The sequence below is a fragment of the Xenopus tropicalis genome, chromosome 5 (assembly GCF_000004195.4).
Source record: "Xenopus tropicalis strain Nigerian chromosome 5, UCB_Xtro_10.0, whole genome shotgun sequence".
In the NCBI taxonomy this organism is placed as follows: Eukaryota; Metazoa; Chordata; class Amphibia; order Anura; family Pipidae; genus Xenopus; species Xenopus tropicalis.
In genome coordinates this window covers 48,171,619-48,196,882 of record NC_030681.2, presented here as the reverse complement: position 1 = coordinate 48,196,882, position 25,264 = coordinate 48,171,619, and the positions used below count along the sequence as shown (strand labels likewise).

The 25,264-nt window shown below is 35.6% G+C and overlaps 2 protein-coding genes across 3 annotated transcripts; one reads left to right on the top strand and one right to left on the bottom strand.

Moving 5' to 3' along the window:
• Positions 1 to 418: 418 nt before the first annotated feature.
• On the bottom strand, positions 419 to 5,404 carry cebpzos (CEBPZ opposite strand). 2 transcript variants are annotated; one of them, XM_012963666.3, is made up of 5 exons: positions 5,114 to 5,404; positions 3,636 to 3,750; positions 2,021 to 2,065; positions 885 to 966; positions 419 to 805 (listed from the first exon to the last, which is right to left on the bottom strand). In XM_012963666.3, coding segments are annotated over exons 1-5 (348 nt in total). In that variant the 5' UTR covers positions 5,219 to 5,404; the 3' UTR covers positions 419 to 804. The 2 variants fall into 2 exon arrangements, with proteins under 2 accessions (XP_012819120.1, XP_012819121.1); XM_012963667.3 differs by having other exon boundaries at positions 5,038 to 5,125.
• A 151-nt stretch (positions 5,405 to 5,555) lies between these two features.
• Positions 5,556 to 24,929, top strand: gpatch11 (G-patch domain containing 11). Its single transcript, NM_001005035.1, has 8 exons — positions 5,556 to 5,663; positions 8,067 to 8,293; positions 12,105 to 12,146; positions 13,761 to 13,881; positions 19,158 to 19,248; positions 20,129 to 20,245; positions 21,022 to 21,103; positions 23,724 to 24,929. Exons 1-8 carry the CDS (start codon positions 5,614 to 5,616, stop codon positions 23,777 to 23,779), a joined length of 786 nt encoding a protein of 261 aa, NP_001005035.1. The 5' UTR covers positions 5,556 to 5,613; the 3' UTR covers positions 23,780 to 24,929.
• Positions 24,930 to 25,264: the final 335 nt, after the last annotated feature.

The window sequence follows — 25,264 nt, the reverse complement described above, 5'->3', positions numbered from 1 at the left end:
CTGTATGACGTGCTGCATATCATGCCTTTCAAAATAATTCAGACCCTATACTCATTCTACAATGGGTCTTTTTTTATTTTTTACATGACACATTAGCATCAGGAATCTTAAACCTATTGAATTAGGATATTCCTATACATTTCTTTAAATTATTGATATAAAATGCAGGTCTAAGCAGACTGTTAGGAAAGGGCTGCATCAAGCAGGCCAATTTGATCCTTACCCAATAAGGTTTTTTAAACCTGCCTAATAGAAGTCTAACTGCCAAATGTTGGTGGCCAACGTAAAGGAGCCATACACAGGTTGATAAACTGCCAACTTAGTGTATGGTCAGTTTAGAACACTTAAGTAGTACCGTTTATTTTGACAATTTCTGTTTCTGAGAAAGAAAAAATACCCTTCATTTGATTTCAAATGGTATAACACATCCAATACAGTCAACAAGTACCTATTTAAGTGGGCCTCTAAGCAAACAATATTTTTTGAATCATTCAGGTGATGTCAAGTGAACCACCCCTTTTAGAACCTTTGAATATCTGAATTTTTAATACCATTATTTTTAACAGCAATGAAATTCATCCACATTGTGAACCAATTCCTGAATTCGGTGAATATGAAACAGAACTTACACAGTGACAAAAACATTTAAGTGAGGCCCCAGAAATGTACACAAGAAACATCCAATTTAATGCATCTGTCTCTCAACATAACAGCTAGATACTAGCCAAATATTTCCAGGATATGTTTCCAGTGTGTAGATCTTAGCTCTTGATTCATGGAAGCAGCAGCACTGGAGGCTTTACATCTACAATAAAAGCAGATGCATATTAAGCATTACAGCATGTGCATACTTAATTGAAAATTACAGGTTATATAGCACTCACCAATCTTTCTTTGTAGTCCATGCTTCTGCATCATTTTCCCGAATGCCATATATGCCTGCCCATTCATTTGATTTATAGTATACTGTTAATAAGAAAACAAATAGTTTAGTACATGAATATATATTTTAAAAAAAAATAAATATAGATCATGATGTATGGTATTTATAAAGCACTTTATGGTGTGAATTAAGATGTGAAGAATGAAGGAAAGGACTGTGCTTTCATCTAGACAGAAATAATAATATCAAATATATATTAATGAAGTAATAATCCGTGCCTTGCGGTGGCATACCTAGACTGTATCACCCCCCCCCCCCCCCCCACACACACTACATTTTTCAGAGGGGTGCATAACGCAAGTGCTATCTGCCTTCCCCCCTCACATTTCCCACATGCTTGCCAACGCCCCCTTCTCCCCATCGCTCTCAGACAGGAGAGTGGAGGGAGGGGGTTCTCTAAAGCTATAGAGGAAGCAGACCCCGTGGTCTCAGCCCCCCTGTACCCCAGTCGTAAGAGGTCTTTGTATGCCTTTAATTCTTTTACTCAGTACAACATGCTGGGTAACAACATTTCAGGCCCTCAGCTCTTACCGCGTTAAAAGCAAGTGGAATGTTGAACCAACTGAAAAACTGAGGTAATATATCATTATTCGGATTGTGGCGGGAAGAGAAAAATTGGTTACTGAATGCAAAATGGTTTCTGACAACTTTAACAAGCTTATACCTGCAATACCTGCTACACCATAAAGTTCACTCAAACATGCTTAGTATATACTGTAGGTGTGCTCCTATTTTATCCTTTAGGGCTGTGACACACGGGGAAATTAGTCGCCGCGCGACAAATCTTCCTTGTTACGGGCAACTTATCTCCCCGAAATGCCATTCCACCAGCTAGGATGTAAATCGCCGGTGGGATGGCATACGTGGCGGGGCGATTTGCCAATGTAGCTTTGAGAGGAAACTTTGGCGACTTCGGCAAATCGTGCTGCTGCGAAATGCCATCCCACCAGCTAGAATGTAAATGCCATTTCGGAGAGAGATTAGTCGCCCGCAAAAAGAAAGATTTGTCGTGCTGTGACTAATCTCCCCATGTGTCACAGCCCTTATAGGGTAGGGCAGGCATGATCCAATACTTACCTTCCAAAACTGAGGGGAATCTTCTATTCATCGTATGCCTGAAATCTTAAGGGAGATAAAGGGAATAGTCAAGTACAGACATATAGTAATCATAGTATGAGCAAAAGAGAATGTTACTGTATTGAAAGTATGAATTTATGATAAAAGATGGAATTTCTTATGTAAATAACAACCATGCAGTACTTTACCAAGAATGTAATTATATGTCTGTCAGTATACTGAAATTGTAGCAAAATGGAGAAGGGTGATAATGTATGGGACGCCCCATAAAAAATTATTAAAATTACTAAATTTGACAATCTCCTGGTCACTCTGAAATAGTAACCAATGTCATCTTAAGATCCAAGTACATGTACCATGATCCGATCCAGACAGGTTTGCATTCACCAGTCCACCATCCACAGGAGTATCATATACAACGTCTCATTTTATTGGAATATGTGATGTGGTGTTTTATTATTACAGAGAAAAAGGAAATAATTTTTCAAAATTAGAATTGATTATAATGGAGTCTATGGAAGATGTGCTTCCTATAATTCAGAGCTTTCTGGATAACAGATCCCATACCTGTACTGGCAAAATACAGCAACAGGACTCAGTGTTTAGTAGCAACTGACAAGCTTGTCTTTTCTAGTCTTTTTTTTAAAGGAGAAGGACAGGTAAAAACTAAGTAAGCTTTATCAGAAACATCTATGTAAATACAGCCATAAACACTCACAGAAAATCTAAGTCCTCTATCAAAAGAAATACAGGATTTCTTGTCTTCTTTTGTGTAAACATGGTCTTCTGTATCAGACTTCCTCTCTCAGAAAAATTCTTCTTTCACAGCTGGAGTCTGCACAGCTCTCTTCTCTCTCTTCTCCCCCTCCCATAAAAATTTACTACCCCTCCCATCAGAATGTGTGATCTATGTTACCAGCCTCTACAGCAGCCGCACGGAAAGCTAAAAGGGCAGCTGCTATCTTAAACAAATGGATGGAGTTTCTAGGGCTCTTTACTCAGGTATAGTAAAGCTTTCTGCAGAATAAATATAGTGTTCTAGGTGGCACTAATGTGGCGAATCTATTGGCTGTAAAATACCAAAATGACTTTCCTTCTCCTTTAATTCAGTTGTCTTGCCTCCTTAAATATCCCTATAATAATATTTAAAGATTTAATTACCACATGCATACCTTATTCATTTCTTGTGATAGATGACAGTGAGTTTTAATACTAATCTGAGGTTTAAATGCAAGTTCTTATATACAGGTATGGGACCTGTTTTCCAAAAAACTGTTAATCAGCTACAAATTAAAGGTTAGCTCCCATATATATATATAAATAATTCAGAATTAAATAATTCCGAATTTAAACCATATATTCATTTTTATCTGTAATAACATAACAGTACCTTGTATTTGATTGTAACTAAGCTGTATGAATCCATATTGAAGGCAAAACAGTCCTTTTGGGTTTATATAAATTATTTTTTAGTAGACAAAGTATGGAGATCCAAATTATGTAAAGACCCCTTATCGAGAAAACCCCAGGTCCCACGCATTTTGAATAACAGATCCCATGCCTGTTCTATTTTGAAGTATTAAAGTATAAGAAAGCAATGTTCCAAAAGACATACCTTGGCTCACATTCATTTTATGGAATAAAGCATAGGCTCCAAAAACACCTGCCACCTCCAGGAATACAATTCCCTTAAATATCTTCTTTGCAGTGGGTTCCATGATGGAAGAAACCTGGGGAAAAGGGAATGTGTTTATAACATAACGTAAATAAATATATTACATTAAAAATTAAGTCAAACCTTAAAAAAATAAATATGGCTAGAGATGCTGTATTTTATATACTGAACTCACTATACAAGCCTTGAAGTTCAGCAGCTCTTAAGTGTTTTTGCAAAGAAAAAAAAACACATTCTCACAATTTCATTTAGCGTCTCTACATGCCACTCTTTGGTAGTCTAAAGTAGAAAGACATATTTGCCCATTATGAATTTGTAAGAATGTGTTCTTTCAAAAAAATATGTGGTTTTCTGGGGTAAATTTACTTAGGGGCTTTTACTGTACAAAAAAATTGGCAGCATGTCAGCTATAAAAATCTGTAAGCACTATTCGCATTCTGGAATCACTACATACCACATACTTGCAACATGATTGGAAGCACCATCTGTATAATCTACTACAGGGGTCCTCAAACTTTTTAAACAGAAGGCCAGGGGGGTCCCCCTCAGACTGTTGGGGGTGCCAGACTACAGATTGCGGCTCGGCGTGTCCTCACCCCTGGCTACTACCTGTCTGCCTCAGCGTGGTCCTCAGCCCCAGTGCATCATGTCACCGTGTCCCACTGGCCGGCGCTAATGACGTGGGTGGTGAGGACACAGCGGGGGGCCGGACCCCTGATCTACTACAATAAACATCAATAGGATTTAAAAAAATAAATAAATAAACACAATGGAATTGTTTTGTCATCATTATAGATTTGTTCAATTAATTTAACATCAGTTAAAAGGAATTGTTTTATATGTTTTCTAGGCTAGTGGAGCATGGGGAGGTTTGCCACCCGCAGTTAAATCTGCGAAACTCTGGGCAACAAAACTCACCAAAATGCATTCCCACTGGCAATATATTAAATCAGCAGTGTGAAAATATATATCGCTCTTCATTTCAGAAGTCTAATTCTCCCCATGTGCCATTAGCCTTATGTAAAATGCAATAATACCAATGTCCTTGGTAGATAACAAACAGCCTCAGTATCAGGCAGTGGTTGCACAGTTTCTAATTAGTTATTAATGAAATCGTATTCCCAGCAATTAATGCAGCAGCATAGGATGAAGTTTTAGAATTTCTTAAAGAAGAGAAACATCTGTACTCTGTTAATTCAGAAACATACCTTAGAGAAAGAGAGTATATGTAGAGAGAGAGATGATATATACACTCATATACCACTAATAAAAAAAGCTGATAAAGGTAGGCGACCTGGAGGTCATTGAAAGGCAGAGGCTCAATCTGAAGGTGAAGACTCACTGTTAAGTTTAAGCAGAAATCATTCCCCTGCATATTGATCCGTTGCCTGTTAGTCACTATAAAGTATCCAACCTACCACGCAGGAACCTCTGCGGCCCTCATAATGGATCACTGCATTCCCCTCTATAAAGTGCCCATTCTTACCAAGCTCAGAGCGATCAAGCATGGAGCGGCTCTCCATCACGTGACCACCAGCCGCCTATAGCTTGACACAAATCCACCCCAGCCGTTCTTACCGATGGCATTCCGCAACACCATGCATGTTGCATGTATGGCATGTTGGTTAACTATTGCCACATTTCTAAAAAGTTTATTGCATAAGAATGCTGAGTAAGGTGAAGAGCACATAATTTAAATATTCCGTTGTACATTTGCCAATAAACAAAATGGCCGCTTCTGTCTTGCTCGCTAGGTTTTCAATTGGTCTTACTGATGACATAAGGATGGGTGTGAAAGGAAAAAAATTGAGTGAGGACTTTGTTCTTGGTTGCTCTTTGTGCAACATGTTTAAGTGTCCGTGCGGCTTCCTGTGAGCTTGGGTAGGATTGTGTTTGCGGCACCTTGAAATTCGCTGCCATGGAGGAAGAGGAGGAAGACTACATGTCTGATGCTTTTATTAACTCGCTGTAAGATGACAACATTTATATAAAGTCTTTCCTATTGTAAATCTCAGGACTGTTTTTATGGTAGTAGAGAAAGTATTTTGCCCGGGTCATGAGTGCCAGAAGGGGCCGCTGTACAATTAGTAAATATATTCGATATATTCTTTAGGGATGCCCCTGATCTTCAGCCTTTCATCTGTTGTTCAGCTACAACTGTCTAAAGGGAAGATGGGAGTTGTAGTTCAGTATAAGTTCATGTTAGCCATTGCTGCTTTTGGTACATTTCGCAATTATTATTATTAACATGTGTTTATAAAATACTGTTATATTTTGCTGTTCTGTACAATAAATGAGATTATACACCAAACATAGAGATTACGTGTGTGCATGTTTTTATTGTGCTACTTATGCACACAGCACTGTAAAGCAGAACAATAAGTTAACAGGACAAAAAGGTAAAAATAAAATAATAAATACAAAGTACAATTACATTAAAGATTAAGCACTAAGTGTTACAGAGACAAGAGGAAGGAGCTTGTAGAACCTAAAGAGCTTACTATCTAGGAGATGTTGAATAATGGGGATTTTTTTTTTTTTATTTGCCTTATTTTGTTTAACTTTCATGTATACACACTATGAAGGATTTTTGTTCCAGTCCTCTTTCCAGGCAGATAGTTTGAACATCTAAGCTAAAGATTTGAAATTAAAGGACTTGTCAACCCCAAAAATATTTTTTTGCCAAATAAAAGAAAACATAATTCTAAGCAACTTTCCTGTATCAATTAATTAAACATTATTAGTGCTTTAAAAGTTATTTGTAAGTGTAATTGCTATTGAAAGCAGCTGAACTCCTGGTTATGACTTTTTAAACAATGTTGCAAAGGTCAGTCTCCTCCAGCAAGACAGGTCTGTCAATCTGCTGCCCTGTGTTACGTTGTTTCAAGAGTCAAGAGAGCCACCATGGCAGGAAATAAAAAAGGACAGGCAGACACTCCTTTTACTAGAAGTTATATATACAAATAACTCACAAACCATTCTAATTATGTAATAAATGTATATTGCAAGTTGCTTAGAATTACATTTTCTTTTATTTGGCAAAATTATTTTTGGGGTTGACATGTCCTTTAAGGTTTACATAGTCACAGACTTGATACCTGACTCAGAGCTTAGGATAGGACAGCACTGGAACATCCAAGATTTGACAGCTCACCTGATCAGTAGTCGAGCCCAGGGTTCATCTGCCCTGAGCTCATAGGTTTTGGGAGTAGGTGCACACCAAGTCACAGACTCTGTAGTTTTATAACTGAAACCCATTATTCTGTTAAAACAACACTGCAAAGCCTGTTGCGCTTAGTCTCCCCACACTTTCTCAAAGGCTCCGGCAGTAATTACTATATTACTGTATAAAATTTTCCTTATAAAAAACACAGATGGCACTAATCACCATTAGCTTTATTTATAGTTTACTCATCACATTTCCTAAAGGAACCTGACCAAAGTTTCAGTCATCATTTGATTGGATTCAGTTTGTTGTAGTAAGGTATAAGTAATAATTAATTGCTTTAAAACAAATGTTACATTATTACCAAAATATTAGTTCACTCTTTTCCACTGTCCCTACCTATTAATTTATGCATAGCTGCTCAAATAAAAACCTAATTTAACTCCAAAAGCTGACATGTACATCATTTATGAATCAATTTAATTTTAGCATGCCCTAGGCTGGCATGCAAATATTCTTATGTAGGCCCATGGAAACTGTTATAATGTTAATAGAAAGTTTATTAACTTTACACTCATTACAGAGTTTCAAATGCTTTTAAAGTTTCAGAGTTTGCCACCAGCGCATGCTCATTTCCAACCTTTATGCTGTTGATATTCTCCCTTATTTTTGCGGTAAGGGGTCTCATAGCAGTCAACATACTACTTAGTTCAGCTTATACAATTGGCAAATAAACCACCAAACTCTCATTAAAATTATTGTTATTCTTACGGTTACAACAAAGCTCATCATACATCTCACCCGCATTTAAACGTACCAGCTGTAAACTGAAGATTTAGGTGTTGTTTTGTTCAGGTAGAAAAACATCATGAGATTCCTACTCTGTGTTTTTTTTACGGAATGCATATATTTGTGAATTATGCTTGTTTTTCATATAAAAGAGCATATTGGGACTATGTCTACTCCACTAGAAGTGATGGAGATATTTCTTAAAGATTTCTTCTGTTGTAAATAAGCTGCAAGATGTCTCTTCCAAAAATACAGTCAGGGTGGGTGACACACCCAATTAAATACAACAATATTTTCTCACCAGTGTTTAACATAACTTTTTTGTTCTTATTATTAAGGCCCCTTAGTAATGATCTGTATGCTCATATTTGTGAACAATATATATCTTTTTGAAGTTTATCTTCTTTTTTTTTTAGACAGGATGTCAGGCCAGGCATGTCTATGCCAAGGAGGGTGAAAGAATGTTATGAGAAAGAGGAAAAACATAAGGAAGCAAACATAAAAAACAGACAACAAAAACTAAAAGATGTGGAAAAAGAAAAAAGAGATACCAAGCTTAATGAGGCTCTGGGAAATGAAAACAAGGGCTTTGCTTTACTGCAAAAGATGGGCTACAAAAAGGGACAAGCACTTGGAAAAAAAGGTATGGTAAAAAATTATTGGTGCCTGCACGTGTATATTTACAGCTAGTGTTTTTTGGGGCATAGCCTTGCCCAATTGTTATGCTTCTTTTGTGCTTGGGGTTAATTATGTCTGAAATACATACCTTAGCGATAGATGCATTTCTCATGCCATTTTTCAGAATTTGGTAACATTATTATAAATGTAAAGAAGATAAAATCTTCACTGCTTTAAAAATAATGCTTGCAAAAAATAAACAGGTTCTTGATCTGTTGTTCATAAAGCTCACAAATCCAGCTGTCATCTCCACTAGTGGTCTATTTTACCATTTAAATGTCTGAAAATGTCTGACTTTTTTTTGTAGTAATAAGAAGCTACCAAAAATATTTAATTTAGTTACCATCATATATAATCAACCAGGGGCTTAAGTTTATGAGCCAAAGCCCAACTACAAAAAAATAAAAGGCCCCATCTGCATGAATTTTGGGGTATCCTGTAAGAAGAAAAGGTAAAAACTAAGTAAGCTTTATCAGAAAGGCCTATGTAAATAGCCATAAGCACTCACAGAAAAGTCCTCTATCAAAAGAAACACAGGATTTCTTGTCTCCTTTTTTGTAAACATCTTAGGGTATCTGGCTTCCTCTCTCCTGTTCCCTTAAGAATTCATAAAACTCACTCCGCCCACCCTTAGGCTAATGCTAGACGTGGCATTTGGCGTATATTTTCGGCAAGCTGAAAATCGCTTGGCTTGCCGAAAACATATACACCAAATGCCATGTCTGGCATTAGCCTTAGGATTGTGTGATCTAAAATGTTATCTACAATTAGAGAAAGCTTCTAGGGCTCTTTACTCAGGTATGGTAATGCTTTCTGCAGAATAAATATAGCATTCTAGGTGGCACTAATGTGGCAAATCTGTTGGCAGTAAAATACCAAAATGACTTTCCTTCTCCTTTAAGACCTGCATACTCCTCTTAATTGTAAATATAGCTTTGTGTTTGTATTTTAAAACGGTTACAATTTCATATATTAGTTATTGTCATTTGCTGGCATTTCTCTAGCAATCGCCTCAGCCACCATTAAACTAGTTCATTGCCAGGAACTAATATATCTAAGTAACTGGTAATACTAAAAAATTAACTGATAATCAAATTATTTAATCATTTAATTGACTTTATTGTTAAAGTACTGGTTAAGGCTAATGGGGCACATGGCAAGTGTGAGAAAATACCACAAGTGCCATTAGTCTAAATGAAATGAGAACAGCTGGGGGCTGATTTCTTTTATAGGATGAAATTTTTATGATGTTTTATTTAATTGAAATATTGTTTGTTCTAGGTAAATTAGCTGCTTTTTAAGATGCTAGAACTCTATCTATAGTTTATATAGGCCTTCAGCTTGTTCTAAGGAAGCTTTCAAGATATTATGAGTAACTTAAATAAATTGATAGCTTTGAGCCTAGGTTTTTACCTTTATGTTAGACTCATATATACTTATCGTGGTTTTAAGGGTTTTGTTTGTCCTACACTATAAGAATATATGTGACTGTTAAAACACAGAGCATATGAAATATATTTAACCCATAAAGGAAAAGTTGCTTCATAAAATAGCTTCTAGCTTTTGAGTTATGTTTTTGTACTAAAGGCATAGAGCTGTCATACCAATTCTTACAGATAGCAGTGTAGTGTTATCGTTCACTTTTTTGATGCGTGGAGAGGTAATTTCTTGGTTCTGCTATAAATGTATCTTCATCCTTCTTGACATATACATTGTTACTGTTATGTTGTAGTTTAAAGTATCTGAATGTGAGCAGTAGCCCTGCAAGGCTAATGGCAAGATCTATGATCCTCCAAAAAAGCCATTTCAATTACGCCATTGGGTTAGAGAACCCTTAGTGGGATGGAACTGTCTCTAGTATAAAAATCTGGCAGTTGATGTCTTTGATACAAAACCATATATATATGTAATAAAAGGCACTCAGTATGTAGGTGCAGTAACCCATAGCAACCAAAAAGATGTTTGCTTTTAACTATAGGACCAGTAAATCCTACTTGCCAATTGGTTGCTATAGGCAACTATATTTGAAGCAAACTTTGCACCTTTTATTACATAACCCTAATAGTTAGAAACCACTTATATCACAAAATGTTAAGAACAATAAAGAAACCCAGTTTGTGGAGAATAATTATAAAGCATCCACTACAGTTGAAGTACATGTTTATATCAGTGACAGTTCCCCTTTAAGCAGATTTTAGTATAAGTGACGGAAAGATAAAGATTTGTTGAAGCACAGCAAATAAACTCGTGAAGTTTGTTATGTAAGCTACATTAAAATAGGAAATGTAAATTGTTTGGCTGTTTGTGCAGTAGAATCTATTCTGAAAAACATCCATAGGGTTAACAAATGCATCATCTTTTCAGCTGTTCTGCATATACTGTATGGACTGAAGCTGATTTTTTTTACAAGTGTGTTTTTGATCATTACTGTGCTGTATCTGCTTCTTTCTGATCACTACACTATTGTCTGGGCAAACTTTATAACATAGTTGCTGTTAAGACCCTGACTGCCAGTGGCTTCTTTGAGGGAGCCACAGGGATTCTATTGTTTACAGTTTTGCGGTGAAATAGGGCCTTCTGAGAGTTAATTAGCAGAGTTGTACAGCTACAAAAGTAAGCAAAGTGGCAAGCAGAGGGGAAACAGTTTTTAAAGCACAGCTGCAATACTGAGATTCGCTGTCTTAATATATTAATGTTTAGTTAAAAGTTCTACCATAGTTTCAAAATGAATGTATTGACTGTAGTGAAATAAAGCAGGCTTTTTGATTATAATAAACTTATATCAATCCTAGTTTGGGGAGTTGTTGGACTGCTCAATACTCAGTTTTCCTAGTTTCCATCTAAGTAAATTAAATCCATAAATAAGATTGGTGAGAACAGTCTTGGTGAATGTGGAACATTTAATTATAAAGTGTACTTTGCATACTTTGAACATACAGATTTACAAACAAAGCAACCAATAACTGATATAAGAGGTAAAGAGGGCCCTTCCCAAAGAGCTTGCAATGTAACATAAACCTGAATACCCCACCCAAAATCTCCAGTCATTTTGAATTAACATATTCTCTTACTGCAGTGGGGATACTGACTCAAGGGGTAGTTGACCTGTTAAGTTGTAGTATGTTATAAAATGTACTTTTTAGGTGGTTTTTTATTATTTGAATATTTAACTATTCCTCTTCCATCTCCCTTTTCTGCTTCTTTACATCTTCAAATTTAAAATGCTCCCTGGTTGTCTGGAAATTAAAAAATATTGCTATGTGAGGATACAATCTATTTTCTTCATCTTCCAGTCTTTCACTTAAGCTATCAACTGGATGCTATGATAAACTGGACCCTAGCACCCAGATAGCTGCTGAAATTCAAGAAACTGGAAAGCTGTATACATCATACTAAAAGTTAATTTAAAGGTGACCACGCCTTTTTAACGGTGGTGTAAAACAGCTAGCTAGACACTGCTCAATATGTCAGAATTACTGATTAGTCTGCATATACCATGTGTTTGCCACTTGCATTTAGTTATTTGCTTTTCCAATATCAATAAAAAGTAATGCATTCTTGATGGACTGGAGACTGTGATTTTGGTTTTAACATTATATATCTGAAATATATAGCATTACATGTTTATATAGTTTAATTTGTATTTAGAGTTGTATTTACATGCATTTCTTTATATTTTTAATCAATTCTACACTTTTTTGGGGTTTAATTTTTTGATTTGGTACTGCATAATAATCTTATATTACAAAATGAATTATTTTTCTTTTTTTCTCCAGGTGATGGCATTGTTGAACCAATCCCTCTGAACATTAAAACAGGTGAGTTAACTACAGTCTGCATGTAACTTCACAAACATATATTCCCCTAAAAGCAATACAATACACAATAGGTTTGCATTCACCAAGGGGGTCTGTTTATCAAATTGTGTAAAATTAATAATGTCAGATAAAGGGTGAAGAAAGCTTTTTAAAATTAATGGCTAATTTATGAAAGTGTGTTTTATTTTACAATGCCTGATCACTGTATTTGATGCAATTAGTTTACACCACTACAGACCTTGCATAATCAATTGAAAAAAGCAATTCTAAGTCAGTGAGAAATGTAATTGGCAAGTAAAGTCCATTGCTGAAAAAAAAAAAACATGATGGCTGAATGCTGTATTTTCCCATATCATTTTCAAGCAGCTTCTTTCACCTACACAGGAATTTTACACACCATCACTTATAATCAATGCACAGTATGCCATTTTTTACACGTGATGTGCGGTGTATTGGTTACTGTTTTTTTTTTTTTAGACAGAATAATAATTAGGCCCCTTAATGATTTGCAAAATGTTTAGTTTCCAGTATTGGTTGTTTTCTGATCTGCATTTTCTTTTTTACTCCCTATCTCTCTTTCAGCCTAACTTTTGCATAATTGCAAACTGTGCAACTTTCATTAGTGCTGCAGACCATGCACATGTCAGTTTCTTGTACTGAAGCACGCTGCACTGTGGGTTCATATTAGTTCTTATTATTTGCCATGTTAGAGCACTCCAAAGTGGTTTGTTTTAAATAATTTAGTACATGGCTGTATGTGTTTCTCTAAAGGCAGGATTCACAGTCTATAATATACATCAACTCACTCTCCAGCTTAATGTAGCAACCTGGGCAGCTTCACATGCTCCTCTCTGTATGGGATGTGGTGAATTATCACAGTCTTAGTTAACAAGCCTCTAATTCCCTTAATTAAAGTATATAGGTTCCAGACACTCTAGATATCTGTACAATAAAGTGTTATATAATTGTTGGCTACTAGTTACATAAGCAGCATCTATCTGTATAGAACACTATTCAGTTATCAATAGCACACTAAGTGAATTGTTCTTTGAGACAACATGGAAATAATCAGGTAGGCATGTTAATAACAAATTCAATAGTATATACAGATATGGGACCTGTTATTCAGAATGCTTGGAACCTGTTTTTTCTTTCTGTAATTTGGATCTATACTTCAAATCTATACTTTAAATCTACTAAGAAGTTAATTAAACATTAAATAAATTAGGACTGTTTTACATCTAATGAGGATTAATTATATCTCAGTAAGGAACAAGTGCAATGTACTGTACTTTAATTACAGAGAAAAGGGAAATATATTTGAATTATTTGATTAAAATGGAGTCTGCTGTAGATGACCTTCCCATAAGCTTCGTACCTTTCTGGATAATGGGTTTCTGGATAACCTGCATACCTATAATAAATAAAATTTGAATGCTGTATCACAGAAAGTGAGAGCAAATGCAGCTTGCAATAGGCCTGTCATTCAGAGTTCTTATGTGGCTAGAGTTTCATGATTGTAATCAAAATATTATGGCCTTCTAATAGAAATCATTGCCTCTAAAATTTTTATCGAAATGCTAAAGTTAAACTCTGTGTTGTAATTACTTACAGGCCGCAGTGGCATTGGCCATGAAGAAATGAAAAAAAGGAAAGCAGAGGAGAACCTTGAAAGTTATAGGAGGAAGATTCAGATGAGGAAACATGATGAAGAGCAGGCAGCTGATGACTTCAGGTAATGAACTCTCTATGATTTTAAATTGTGGTAAGCTTGCTAAGTATTTGTATTTAGTGTCTAATTCAAATTAGCAGTTATATTTTAAAGGACATTTAAACTCCCCGTCAATTATGAACTCCGCCCAGACACACAACATTAAAAAGCTTAAGCAAACGTGAGAGTTGTTATCCAAATGTATAGGTTCAGGGGCACTGCTGCCATGAGGAGAGTTGAGAAACTCACCTCAGGTGGCAGCGCCCATCAAGTTACCAGGGCTGGGAAAAGCTGCTCCTGGTAACTTTAAGACCCAAAATTATGATTTTAAAATCGGAATTTCAGCTTTTTTAGCACAGTGAGCATTATTGCGCTCTTTGCACTAGCGATACGCCCCCCCTCACCCCACTTTGATGCGAAAAAGCTAAATGCGGGGAGTGTAAGGGGGGCGGCATCAACTTGGCCACCTCAGGTGGCTAGGACCCCTGAGGCACCGCTGGATAGGTTAAATACAAATACAGTGTTAAAATATAAATGTATCCTTAAGGGCAGAGGCAGTCAAGATACTCTACAGAGCATAATTTACAGCAAAGCTTTATATATCTATGCACAGATCAATCCATTATACTTTAGAGCCTGCAATTAGGGGGGCACGTTTCGTTTATCATATTTGGTGGGGATGCCCCAGAGGATGGAAATTCTGGAAGGAGATCTAAGTAAATACAAAACTAAATGTATCTAGAAAAATACATATTGGAGTAAATCTGAACTCCCATCATCTGAACCCCCAAGAAAGTAGAGAGAACAAATGGCATAATACTATATGAGATATATATATATATATATATATATATATATATATATATATATATATATATATATATATATATATATATACAGGCATGGGACCCATTATCCAGAATGCTCGGGACTTGGTGTTTTCCGGATAAGGGGTCTTTCCGTAATTTGGATCTTCTACCTAAAGTCTGCTAAAAACATTATTTAAACATGAATTAAATCCAATAGGATTTTTTTTGCCTCCAAAAGGATTAATTATATCTTAGTTGGGATTAAGTACAAGGTATTGCTTTATTATTACAGAGAAAAAAGGAAATAATTTTTAAAAATGTGAATTATTTGATTAAAATGGAGTCTATGGTAGATGGCCTTTCCGTAATTCTGAACTTTCTGGATAATGGGTTTCCCGGCTTAAGCTGACTGCACTTAGACTAGGGTGTGGGATGAGCAACTGATCATCCCGAGGAGCTATCAACTCCATCTTGGTTCAGTATTGCCCCACAAGTTGATGCACAAATTGCGCTATAAAAGATCAGACCTTTAACGATCAGCACAGAACACAAATTGATCTTGTTTATATAAGTACAGGAATGAACTGTCTGATAGGGTTGCACAGAATATTCAGATGAACCCACTGATCAGGGGGCCTTCCAGGCTGACAGGCCTTTGTTCATTAAGGGCGAAGACACACAGGGCGATTAGTCGCTGCGCTTTCGGAAAAGTCCTGGTGACAATTCGCAACACATTAGCCGCAGTGACTACTCGGCCCGTGCATTTTCACCCTAAAAAGATGACTAAAAGTTGAATAGACAAAGGGGTCCATGGGGTGAAAATAGGAGGGGCACAAGACAAACACTTTAGTCCTTTAATTATCAAGACAAAAATGTGACAAGGGACATGTCCCAAGATTGTGGTATGACTATTGAGCAGTATATAGTACCTGTGCATCAAAATCTAACCACATTTACTTCAGGATAGTTTCTGCATTATCTCATTTTCTGGATACTTTTTGCCTTGGTCTCCTGCTCAAGATTGTTGTGTAGTTGTATATACAACAACTGCTATTTGTATTTTGCACACACTTACATAAGTTTTCTGTGTTATTTAATTATTATTCTTTGCTCAAAATGAAAAGCAGAGTTGCCAATAAAACATTCTTGACTTGCTGACAGTAAAAGAATGATTTATTTACAGAAGTGCCCCTTTAGTAAACCCTGTTGTATGTTTGATTTCCACACTTTTTGAAGCTGAATGCCCTTGAAACTCTGCAAGTATTAGAAAAAGAGAGAGATCAAAATATTACATCTCCCTTGGCAACAATATTGGATTTTGACATAATGTCAGCATCTTCAATTTTAGGCAATGTAGACTATTCTTTTAGGTTAAAGGTAAAATCAGCCTTTTATTCCTCAGAACAGAAAATGCTGAGATAATGGAAAGACAAATATAAGACATTTGTTCATCTTGTACCTAACAGGCAACAAAATATATTTAACTGCAGACTTTCAGCTATTGTTAAACCTTGGCTCACGGTAGTTTCAATATAACGGGGTAATGGGAGCAGGAGGGCCACTCGAATATTTATTAGAACACTTTTTCTGCAAAACCGTAGCAACAACTGGCTTTTATAGAGTGTATTCTTTGCACCAATAGGAGATTTTTTTTTTTCAACATATTTCACATTTGCTTGAAATAGTGACTTGAAATAAAAGTATTTTTAGCAGATAATCTGCATGAAGGTGCTCTCCTCTGTGTTTATTCACATTTTCTTCATTCATTCCTTTCAGATGTTTTATGAGATCAGTGTGTTTAGCCTACAGCCTCAGACTTCTTGTAGTGTTACACACCTCAGTTTTTTATCTTTGGCATCTTTAACATTATAACAGTATAGTATTTGCTTAGGGGATTTTTTAAATGAAATACGTTGAAAGTAGTGAAAATATTATTGTGGCACAAAATACATTTCGCTATGGTTTAAAATTGACACCTACTATAGTAAAGCTTTCTGAGTTACATGTAATATCTGTAGGTGTACATTTTCTTAAATTTCATAAATCATGTGGGAATCATTATGCTTACATGTCTTTATAATCTATCATACAGTCATGAGATAAAGTAAGTATAATTCATGTAAAGTTTTTTTTTCTTTTTTAACATATGTGAACATATCAATATTTGATCTTCATTCAAACAGTATATAAAGAAAAAGTTGATTGAACACAAGTAATTGAACAAAAAAAAAACCCTAACCTTTACTGTGAAATTATTTATTCCACAAAATCTATAAAACATATATAACAAATAAACATATATAACAGAAATGCAATTTCCTTCTGTGGAAAAAAGTAAGTACACACCTGGCTTGTATACTTGGTATTGCCCAGAAACAAACTCAGGCAGATGTTTCGTTACTGTATACCAGTGTCTGACATTGACTGGAAGAAACTTTTTCCTGTTCCTCCTTGCAGAATTGTTTCATGTGCACAATGTTTAAGGGGTTTTTGTATGCCCAGCTTTTATTACTTCCTCCAAATAAGATTTATATCTGGATTTTGATGTGGGCATTCCAGAAACCTCTCGTTTTTCTATATTTTTTACCATTACTTGGTGGATTTACTCCATTTTTTAGGGTTTTTGCCATGTTGAAATATGGTAAAACTTTCATTTGAGTTTTAAACTTCCTCAAACTATAACATTTCTACCACCATGCTTTACAGATGGAATCCAGATCTTCTGGTGAAATACTGTCTTTGGTCTTCACCTTCACCGTTATATTCCCTCTTTGTCTTGCCTGTCCAGAGCACATTGTTAAAGAATTCTTCTTTGGTCTTGTCCTGATGTTCCTCCTGGACAGGAAAAGTTTTCTCCTTGCACAACTCACATGTAGAGCTAATTTATGCAAAAAGTATGTGTTTATTGATCAATGTTACAATGTTAAACTGGTAGAACTTAAACAATTAACATATGACAAATTAATTTTTCCATATTATGTCCTGCACAGTGTTTGTGTTAGTTTATCAGCTCTAAATATACATTTGCCCAATAACCTAAGCAGGGTCTCCTTCACAATGTGATATATTTGAAGAAAACATGGTACTTTTAAACATGGACTTTTATAGTTATTGATATGATATGGGTTACACAGACTTAGGTTCCTCATAATAAAGTAGAAATAAGATTGTTAGCTTCAGATTCACTATTTTTGTTGTGATTTGTTTGCAATGTGCCTTAAACTTCTGCTTAAAGGAGAATGCAAGTCAAAAATTTAAAAAGCATACGGCCCAATAGTCCTCCTATTGTTTAGTAAAAACGCCACACTTTTGGCTCACCTAATCAAATATTTACTCAGTCCCTCTTACTTCACATTTTCTAGAACAGGCAGCCATCTCTAAAAAGGTATTCTCCCTTCCTTTCCCTCCTTGCTTCATACTGCACATGTGTTTCATTCCCTCCCCCCCCTCCCCTCTGCCAGATCCGCTTCTGATTGGCTGGTGGGCATGTGTAGCTCAGAACAGGAGACAGGATCAAGTTACACACATGCTCAGAGAACAGGATGGCTGCCGCTGGCACCTACAGGAAGGGAAGAGAGATTTCAGTGATGTCACTGTAGTCTTCACACTGCTGTAGGCTGCCAGCACCATATCTCAGAGAAGCAAGCAGGGATCTGGGAATTTAGATATGCAGTAAGTAGTTAAAAAGAATGCCTTTAGACTTACTTTTAATTTATATTAACCTTTCATTGTCCTTTAAGTTACTTAATACCTGAACTCACTGCTAATGGTTAAGACCAATATACATAAGTATGCAACTAAATTATGTCTATAAATATTATCAAATATTATCATCTCCATTCTGTTCACAGTTAACAGAAAAACAGTTATGCCTTTATTCTCCTTTAGGCACCTTAAAAGGATAAATTTGCCTGTTGGAAATAAAGAGTTTAAAATAAATGACTAATTAAATATTCAGGATATTTGTAGAGACAGTGAAAATTACATTAGAGGTTCTGAATTTATGTATTTATATAGTTCAGTGTATTTGTCTACATTGTCTAAACTAACCCTTCCTATCCCTTTCTAAGGCTAATGGCACAGAGGGCATTTTGACCACCACAGGGTGTAACAGTAGAGGAAGAACATCCTGCAACTGTTTGGAGCCCGATAAACTATTGGGGGCCTACTGGAATGCAGACTAAGACATGACCATTTTTGGCAGTGGTCAAAACTCCCCATATGCCATTGTACCAGCAACAGGCATTACAAGCATCAATGTATCAATTCTGGGGGTGAAAAAGCTGCATTGTGATCAGTGCAAACTGGCTTTTGGGTAATACTTGGAGTGATGTTCAACAACTGCAGCAGAGCCACAAGTTAAAGCCAATTTATAAATTAGCAGTTAAAATTATGAGTTCAGATTTTTACCCAAAATTTTCATTTAAAAACTTGAAAATGTGATTTCTATTGTTCTTACTTTTTTTTTTCTTTACCTCTTTTGTTTGTTAGAATGAGAATGAAGAGTAAAAGAGAAGAAATCAGACTGAAAGCTGATCTTAGCAAGAGCCAGAGAGCATGCATGTTGTTAGATGGACAGAAGGTGAGCTCTTTTCATTTTTGAAAAACATTTTAAATAAATAATATCTTGTTTTAAAGAAATATAGAGCAAGTCTATTGCTGGTACCCTCCATGTTTCATACAATGATCATGGCAAATATTTTTTAAAATAGTGTCAATATGATCTAAAAGAACTTAAACAAAACTTGGCATGCTATAGGTTGAAGCAATTATTTAATTACAATTTCTGTTATAAAAGGCTTTGACTGTGGAGACAAAAATGCTGGTGATTGTTGCAACTTGCAATAGCATTTAAATTAAAAAATATTTTCTGTGGGATCAGGGGTGCACTGTTGCCATGACGTTCCTGGTAATTTAGTCTTCCAATCTTAAAATTGGAATTTTGGATCTGCTAGTGCAGAGAGTGCTATTGCATTGCTGAACTATTGCACTAGTGATGCAGCCAAAAACCTAAACGAGGAAGATTGAGGGGGGTGGTATTCCATAGGCCACCTTTAGGCGCTACTAGAGGCTTAAATGCTCTGACAGATCTATACATATTTCATAGTAACATAGTAACATACATAGTAACATAGTAAGTTGGGTTGAAAAAAGACATACGTCCATCAAGTTCAACCATAATGCCTATATATAACCTGCCTAACTACTAGTTGATTAATTATATAGCACCAACATAATTTACAGAAATTATACATAATTCACATTCTCTGTCAGTCTCTGTCTCAGTGGAACAGTCCAAGGCTTCTACAACACACACACTATGATAAAAAAAAAAAATATATATATATATATTAAATTCTAGTACCTATATTTAATCTGTCTGTTTATAGATAAGCTGTTCAAAAACAGAAAGCATCAATGTTTGGTGTCCGAATGCTGACTAAAGGAATATTGTTTTTTAGAGCATAAGCACACCCCGAGAAGCTTGGTATTGGCCAAAAATGAATGAGCAGGAAGCAGATGAGGAAGCAGATGAGGAAACAGAAGAGGACGAGGATTTGGTAGAAGAAGAGCTAAGTGTAAGTTCCTCCACTGCACATGAGTTCTGATATTTATTTTAAGTATTTAATGTTTCTTTCATCACTTTAGGGCAGATGCATTTAGAATTATTCCAATTTTTAAAGAGCACATTTATTTTCGATTGCAATTTTAAAATGGCAACTTTGGCAACTTGTGCATCCATCTGCCATAAACTCCTTTATGTAAAACAAATTGACCTAAAAATAGAATTTTCAATTGTTGCCAGTAACAAATTAGAAAAGTTTGCAATGGAATTTATTTGAAATTGTCAGTAAGGTTTTTATCCTGCATCTCCCAACCTGTAATGTAAAATGCCACCTGTCAACTAGGGTCAGTTAGACTCAGCAACTGGAAAAAGGTGTTAAGGCAAGATCATTTTTAAAAAAGTTTTATTGTTTAATTTACATTATTTGTGGTCTGACACTTTTTTTTTCTTTCATTGTTCAATTGCACATTATTTTAGGTTGGCCAGTCTTATGGACTCAGTGCCAGCACTTTGTACCTGTGGAGGCCTTCCAAGTTAATTCAGAGTGTATAGTCTGAGCTTCACTTAATAGCCCATCAGCCCATTTCGTGTTATGTAAGGTTAATCAGTGGTTTTATATTTGACATATAATATAAATGGACTTATAAAAACAGTATCAATGTTAATAAGGCCGAGGCTTCGAGAGGTTAATGCAAGTCCTTAAGTACATGAAGAAATGTGTACATTTATACAAATTATTTATGTGCAAAATTTAACAAATTGTCACTCAAGACAAATTTTATCTTCTAGACATTAGAAAAACTCCAAATCTTGACAAGCTATTTGAGAGGAAGACATCTATTTTGCATCTGGTGTGGGACAACCTATCAAGGTAAAATTAAGTATTTCAGTGTACCTTACTATACATATGAATTAATAGGAAGGAACAGAAGAATGTTTTAAACATATAAGGAGTTATGTAATAAAAGCCACTAAGTTTTCCCAGGAGCAGTAACCCATAGCAACCAATCTGCAGGAAGCACTAGTAGTCACCTGTTTAAAAGCAAACATCTTATTGGTTGTTATTAGTTACTACTCCTGGGCAAACTTAGTGCCTTTTATTAAATATGGGAGATAGTAATTGCCATCATTACTTACTGCTTAAAGAGATACTGACACCTGAAATTAAACTGTTTTCTAAATATATCATAACATTGTCTTTGCATGAGCTTCATGATTTGGCCATAAAAGTACTTCCAGATGCTATTTCATTACTTATCTGATTTCCCATGTTCCTCTTTGGGGGACGGGGGCTGCCATATTTGTGCAACAGCAGTCTCTTAACATTAGAAGCTAAAACCAGTTGAGAAGGACAATCTGGTTGGCAAAACAATCAGGTTTAGAGACCTCAAGTAACAATTACTTACAAAAGCAAATACATCAGTAAAAAAAATCAACACAATCTATAGGTAATATTCTTTATATACATTAATATTTTGAAAAGTAGTTTTTTTCATGACATTATCACTTTAAGAACACCACAGACTTGTTTATATTATATCATCATTTGTATATAAGACTGAGCTGTACATGTCACTTTATGAGCATGTGGTCCTCACATATCTCAAGTGGCAGCCTGTCCATGCACTGTGAAATCAAAAGTGTGAAATCATTGGCTTACTTTAAAGGGCAGCTATCAGTAAAACAGAAATTAAACAAAAGTTTTATCTCTTGGAAAAAAGAAAAAAGAAACTTTGTAAATCAATTGAATGTTTCTCCATCTCTAAAATAATCTTCCTACATGTGTCTTTGGGTTTGTCGTATTTTAATTGACAGCAGTGATACATAATTACTTTATGCCCCCTTTACCTAGATCAGGGCTGTCCAACAGGATGTGGCATTTTATTGACCCCCAGACTCAAGAGCTTCACCGTCCTCTTTTGACATATAACTGGCCACTGAGTGTGTATAGTAAATATCTGGTCCACTATATGGAAAAGAGTTGGAAGGCACTGGCTTAGATTATATATTTCAACTGTCTTTAAAAAAAAAAGTGTCTCCTGTACAAATTGTGCATGTACAGACAGAATGCTAAAGGGGAATTTTTAAAAGTAAACATAAGAGCCAGGACTGTGTGGCAATGGGTTCTTGTAGGAGCAATAAGTTGTAAATGGCTTTGCCTTAATATTGACTGATTTAAATGAAACATATTTTTATTCCTTTCAGCATCTTTTGTTACAGTGAAAAACAATCAGTTTTTGTTTTGCTGTACAAAAGCAACAGCTGAGGCTGGCACTGCAGGAAAAATCAGCCCTTTGCCTTGATGGGGGACAACTCCATTGCAAAACAAACCTGGCCACAATATAGCAGAGGATTTATTTTTCAGCAAACCAAAAACAACTTATAAAGAGATTTCTCTTATAGCTGGGAGGGATGTTCTGGAAGATATGCCTTCCAACAGTTATGTCCACCTTTCTGTTTAATAAAGATTTCTTTATGTATTAAATTTATTTTTCAGATGAAAAGGTAAAGATGTACAGTGTTGTGTTATGGCACGCTAACCTTAGCTCTAGCAGTGCATATTTGCCTTCTATTACTACTACACACACAGTCTCCTTTATTAAACATAAATGTGGAGCACAAGCTTTGTTGTTGTGTTACGATAATAATTTAATATTTCGTATGCGGAAATATGATTTGACTCAGGAAAGCATCATTTGTACAACAGATTTGAAATTACTAACACCTGTTGGTTTTATAGAACAGCCCCCTCTTGACAAACCCTGTCATTAACTTTCTTCCCATTGCTGCAGTGCCTTTGGCTTGCAATTCTCTGCTGAACTCCTGTTACATTTGTACTTGTACAAGCCGCACTTTTTAGGCTGGGTACAGTAAGCCCCTACAGTCCTGGACAGGTCCTAATGCATATTGGGAATACTGTGTGTACCTAGCCTAAAAAGGTGGCAGTGTGGTCAGTACAGGAGTACCAACAGTTGAATAGAGATTTAAATGCTACAGAAACTGTGGTACCAATTTTACATAACTGTTTTGTTTTATATATCAATGTCACAAACTTTGACAGTGATTCGAAATATAGTTTATTTTAAAGGACCTAAAAAGTAATTTATGCATTTATTTGGGAGAAAATAAGAAGGGTAAATTTACCAATGATCTTTTCCCCCCTAAATGTCTATCCTAGATGTTTGAATCCTGCTTGCAGTTTGCTTTGGAGCTCAAAGCACGTTATATTGATCTTTCAGGAATTCCCAGTAAATCTTCCAAGAAAATGGAACTCCTTGGTGCCAAAAAGACTTTTTTAATGCATTTACTCACCAAAGTAGCAGCATATTGTAGTTTCCAGGGTTTCAAAAACATGATGTCTTGGCATTTAAAGCTACAGCCTGCTGTGTAAAGTATTATTCAATATGACATATGCATTATTAATCAGATTTAAATATTTACTTAAATGCTCCTATTATTAAATTCATAAAACTGTTTTTACAACATTCTAGATGATGAAGACATGGAATCGAACTGCCCAGGGGATACTGCAGAAGATCACAACTGATCATGAGTCAACAATAATAGAGATATTTGGCAAGTGTATAATCCCGGGACTGTTGAGAGCGAAGATCTTAACTGCCATAAACATTGCTCACATATGAAATATCTAAAGGTGGTGTCCCTTAGGCTTCTGTTGTTAAAGGAAATTGTTGTTTTACGGAAAATACTGAGCACAGATGCTAGATTATTTATTAAAAAGTAAAAGTTAAAATATAGCAAGGCGTGAATAATGAAACTGCTGTGAAACGAATGTTGTGCCAGTGATCTTTTCCTTGTTCCTTAGCAGTGGTGGCGCAGTGATGTTTACATGTATTATATTCAGGGCCGCTCCTATGAGGCAAGGTGAGAACGCTGTCTCAGACAGCAGGGTGCAGCCACTTATTGGTAGTGGCAAAAAGCAGCTTCTGGTACTTTAAAAGGGTTGTTTACCTTTAAATGAACTTTTGGTATTACATAAATATTGATATTCTGAGAATTTTATCAGTTGTGGCTTTTCCATTATTTAGCTCTTTGTTCAGCAGCTCTCCAGTTTGGAATTTTAAGCAGCTATCTGGTTGCTAGGGTGTTGTTTACCTTAGCTACCAGGTAATTGTTTGAATGAGAGACTGGAAGAACAATAGTAGAGAGGGCTAAATAGATAAGGAATAAAAAGTAACAATAATAATTAAAAAGTTGTAAATTCACAGAGGAATAGGTTTTTGGCTTCTGGGGTCAGTGGCCCCCATTTGAAAACTGGAAAGCTGTAGAAGAGAAATGCAAATTATTCAAAAACTATAGAATTAAAAAATGAAGACTAATTGTAAAGTTGCTAAGAAAAGGACATTCGATAACACACAAAATGTTAACTTCAAGGTGAACCACCTCTTTAAGAGCAGCCCCCTCTTTACTGCTTCCATGCCAAAGCTTGTAAGTGGCAGCAACACCGGAAGCAGCCATGATTATATTTAAATGTATGTCTATGTATTTTACTTAAAGTCCAAACTAACAAGGCATTTAGAACTTTTTGGTTGATTGGTTCTTTGCTACAACAAAATATTTGTTTGTCTGCTACTGTAAAAATTCTATGTAAAGTATTTTTGTGTTTATTAATGTTGATTTTATATTCTACAAGAGTACTACATTTGTTTCCTTAACATTAAAAATGCTTACATATATGCTGCAGTTTTTATGAATTGAGTGAATGAGTTTTACATCTCTTTTTTTTTTCCCATTCATAAAACCCTATTTTTCAACAGATTTATCTTTTATGAATGCAGAGCAGCGTGCAAAGTGAACATTTCAGAGCAAATCATCTTATTTTTTTGCCAGTATTTCAGCATTCTTTCCCTAGAATTTCAGCATGGGCACCCATTTCCTGACAGTGTAAGCATTAGTTTCCATGGACACAACTCACTAGGTGAAAACCAAAATTACAGTTGTGCTCAATAAATGAGAGCAGGTACAGTAGACAGATTGGAGCTCACCAGAAGGTTGCTAAGCATGCAAATAC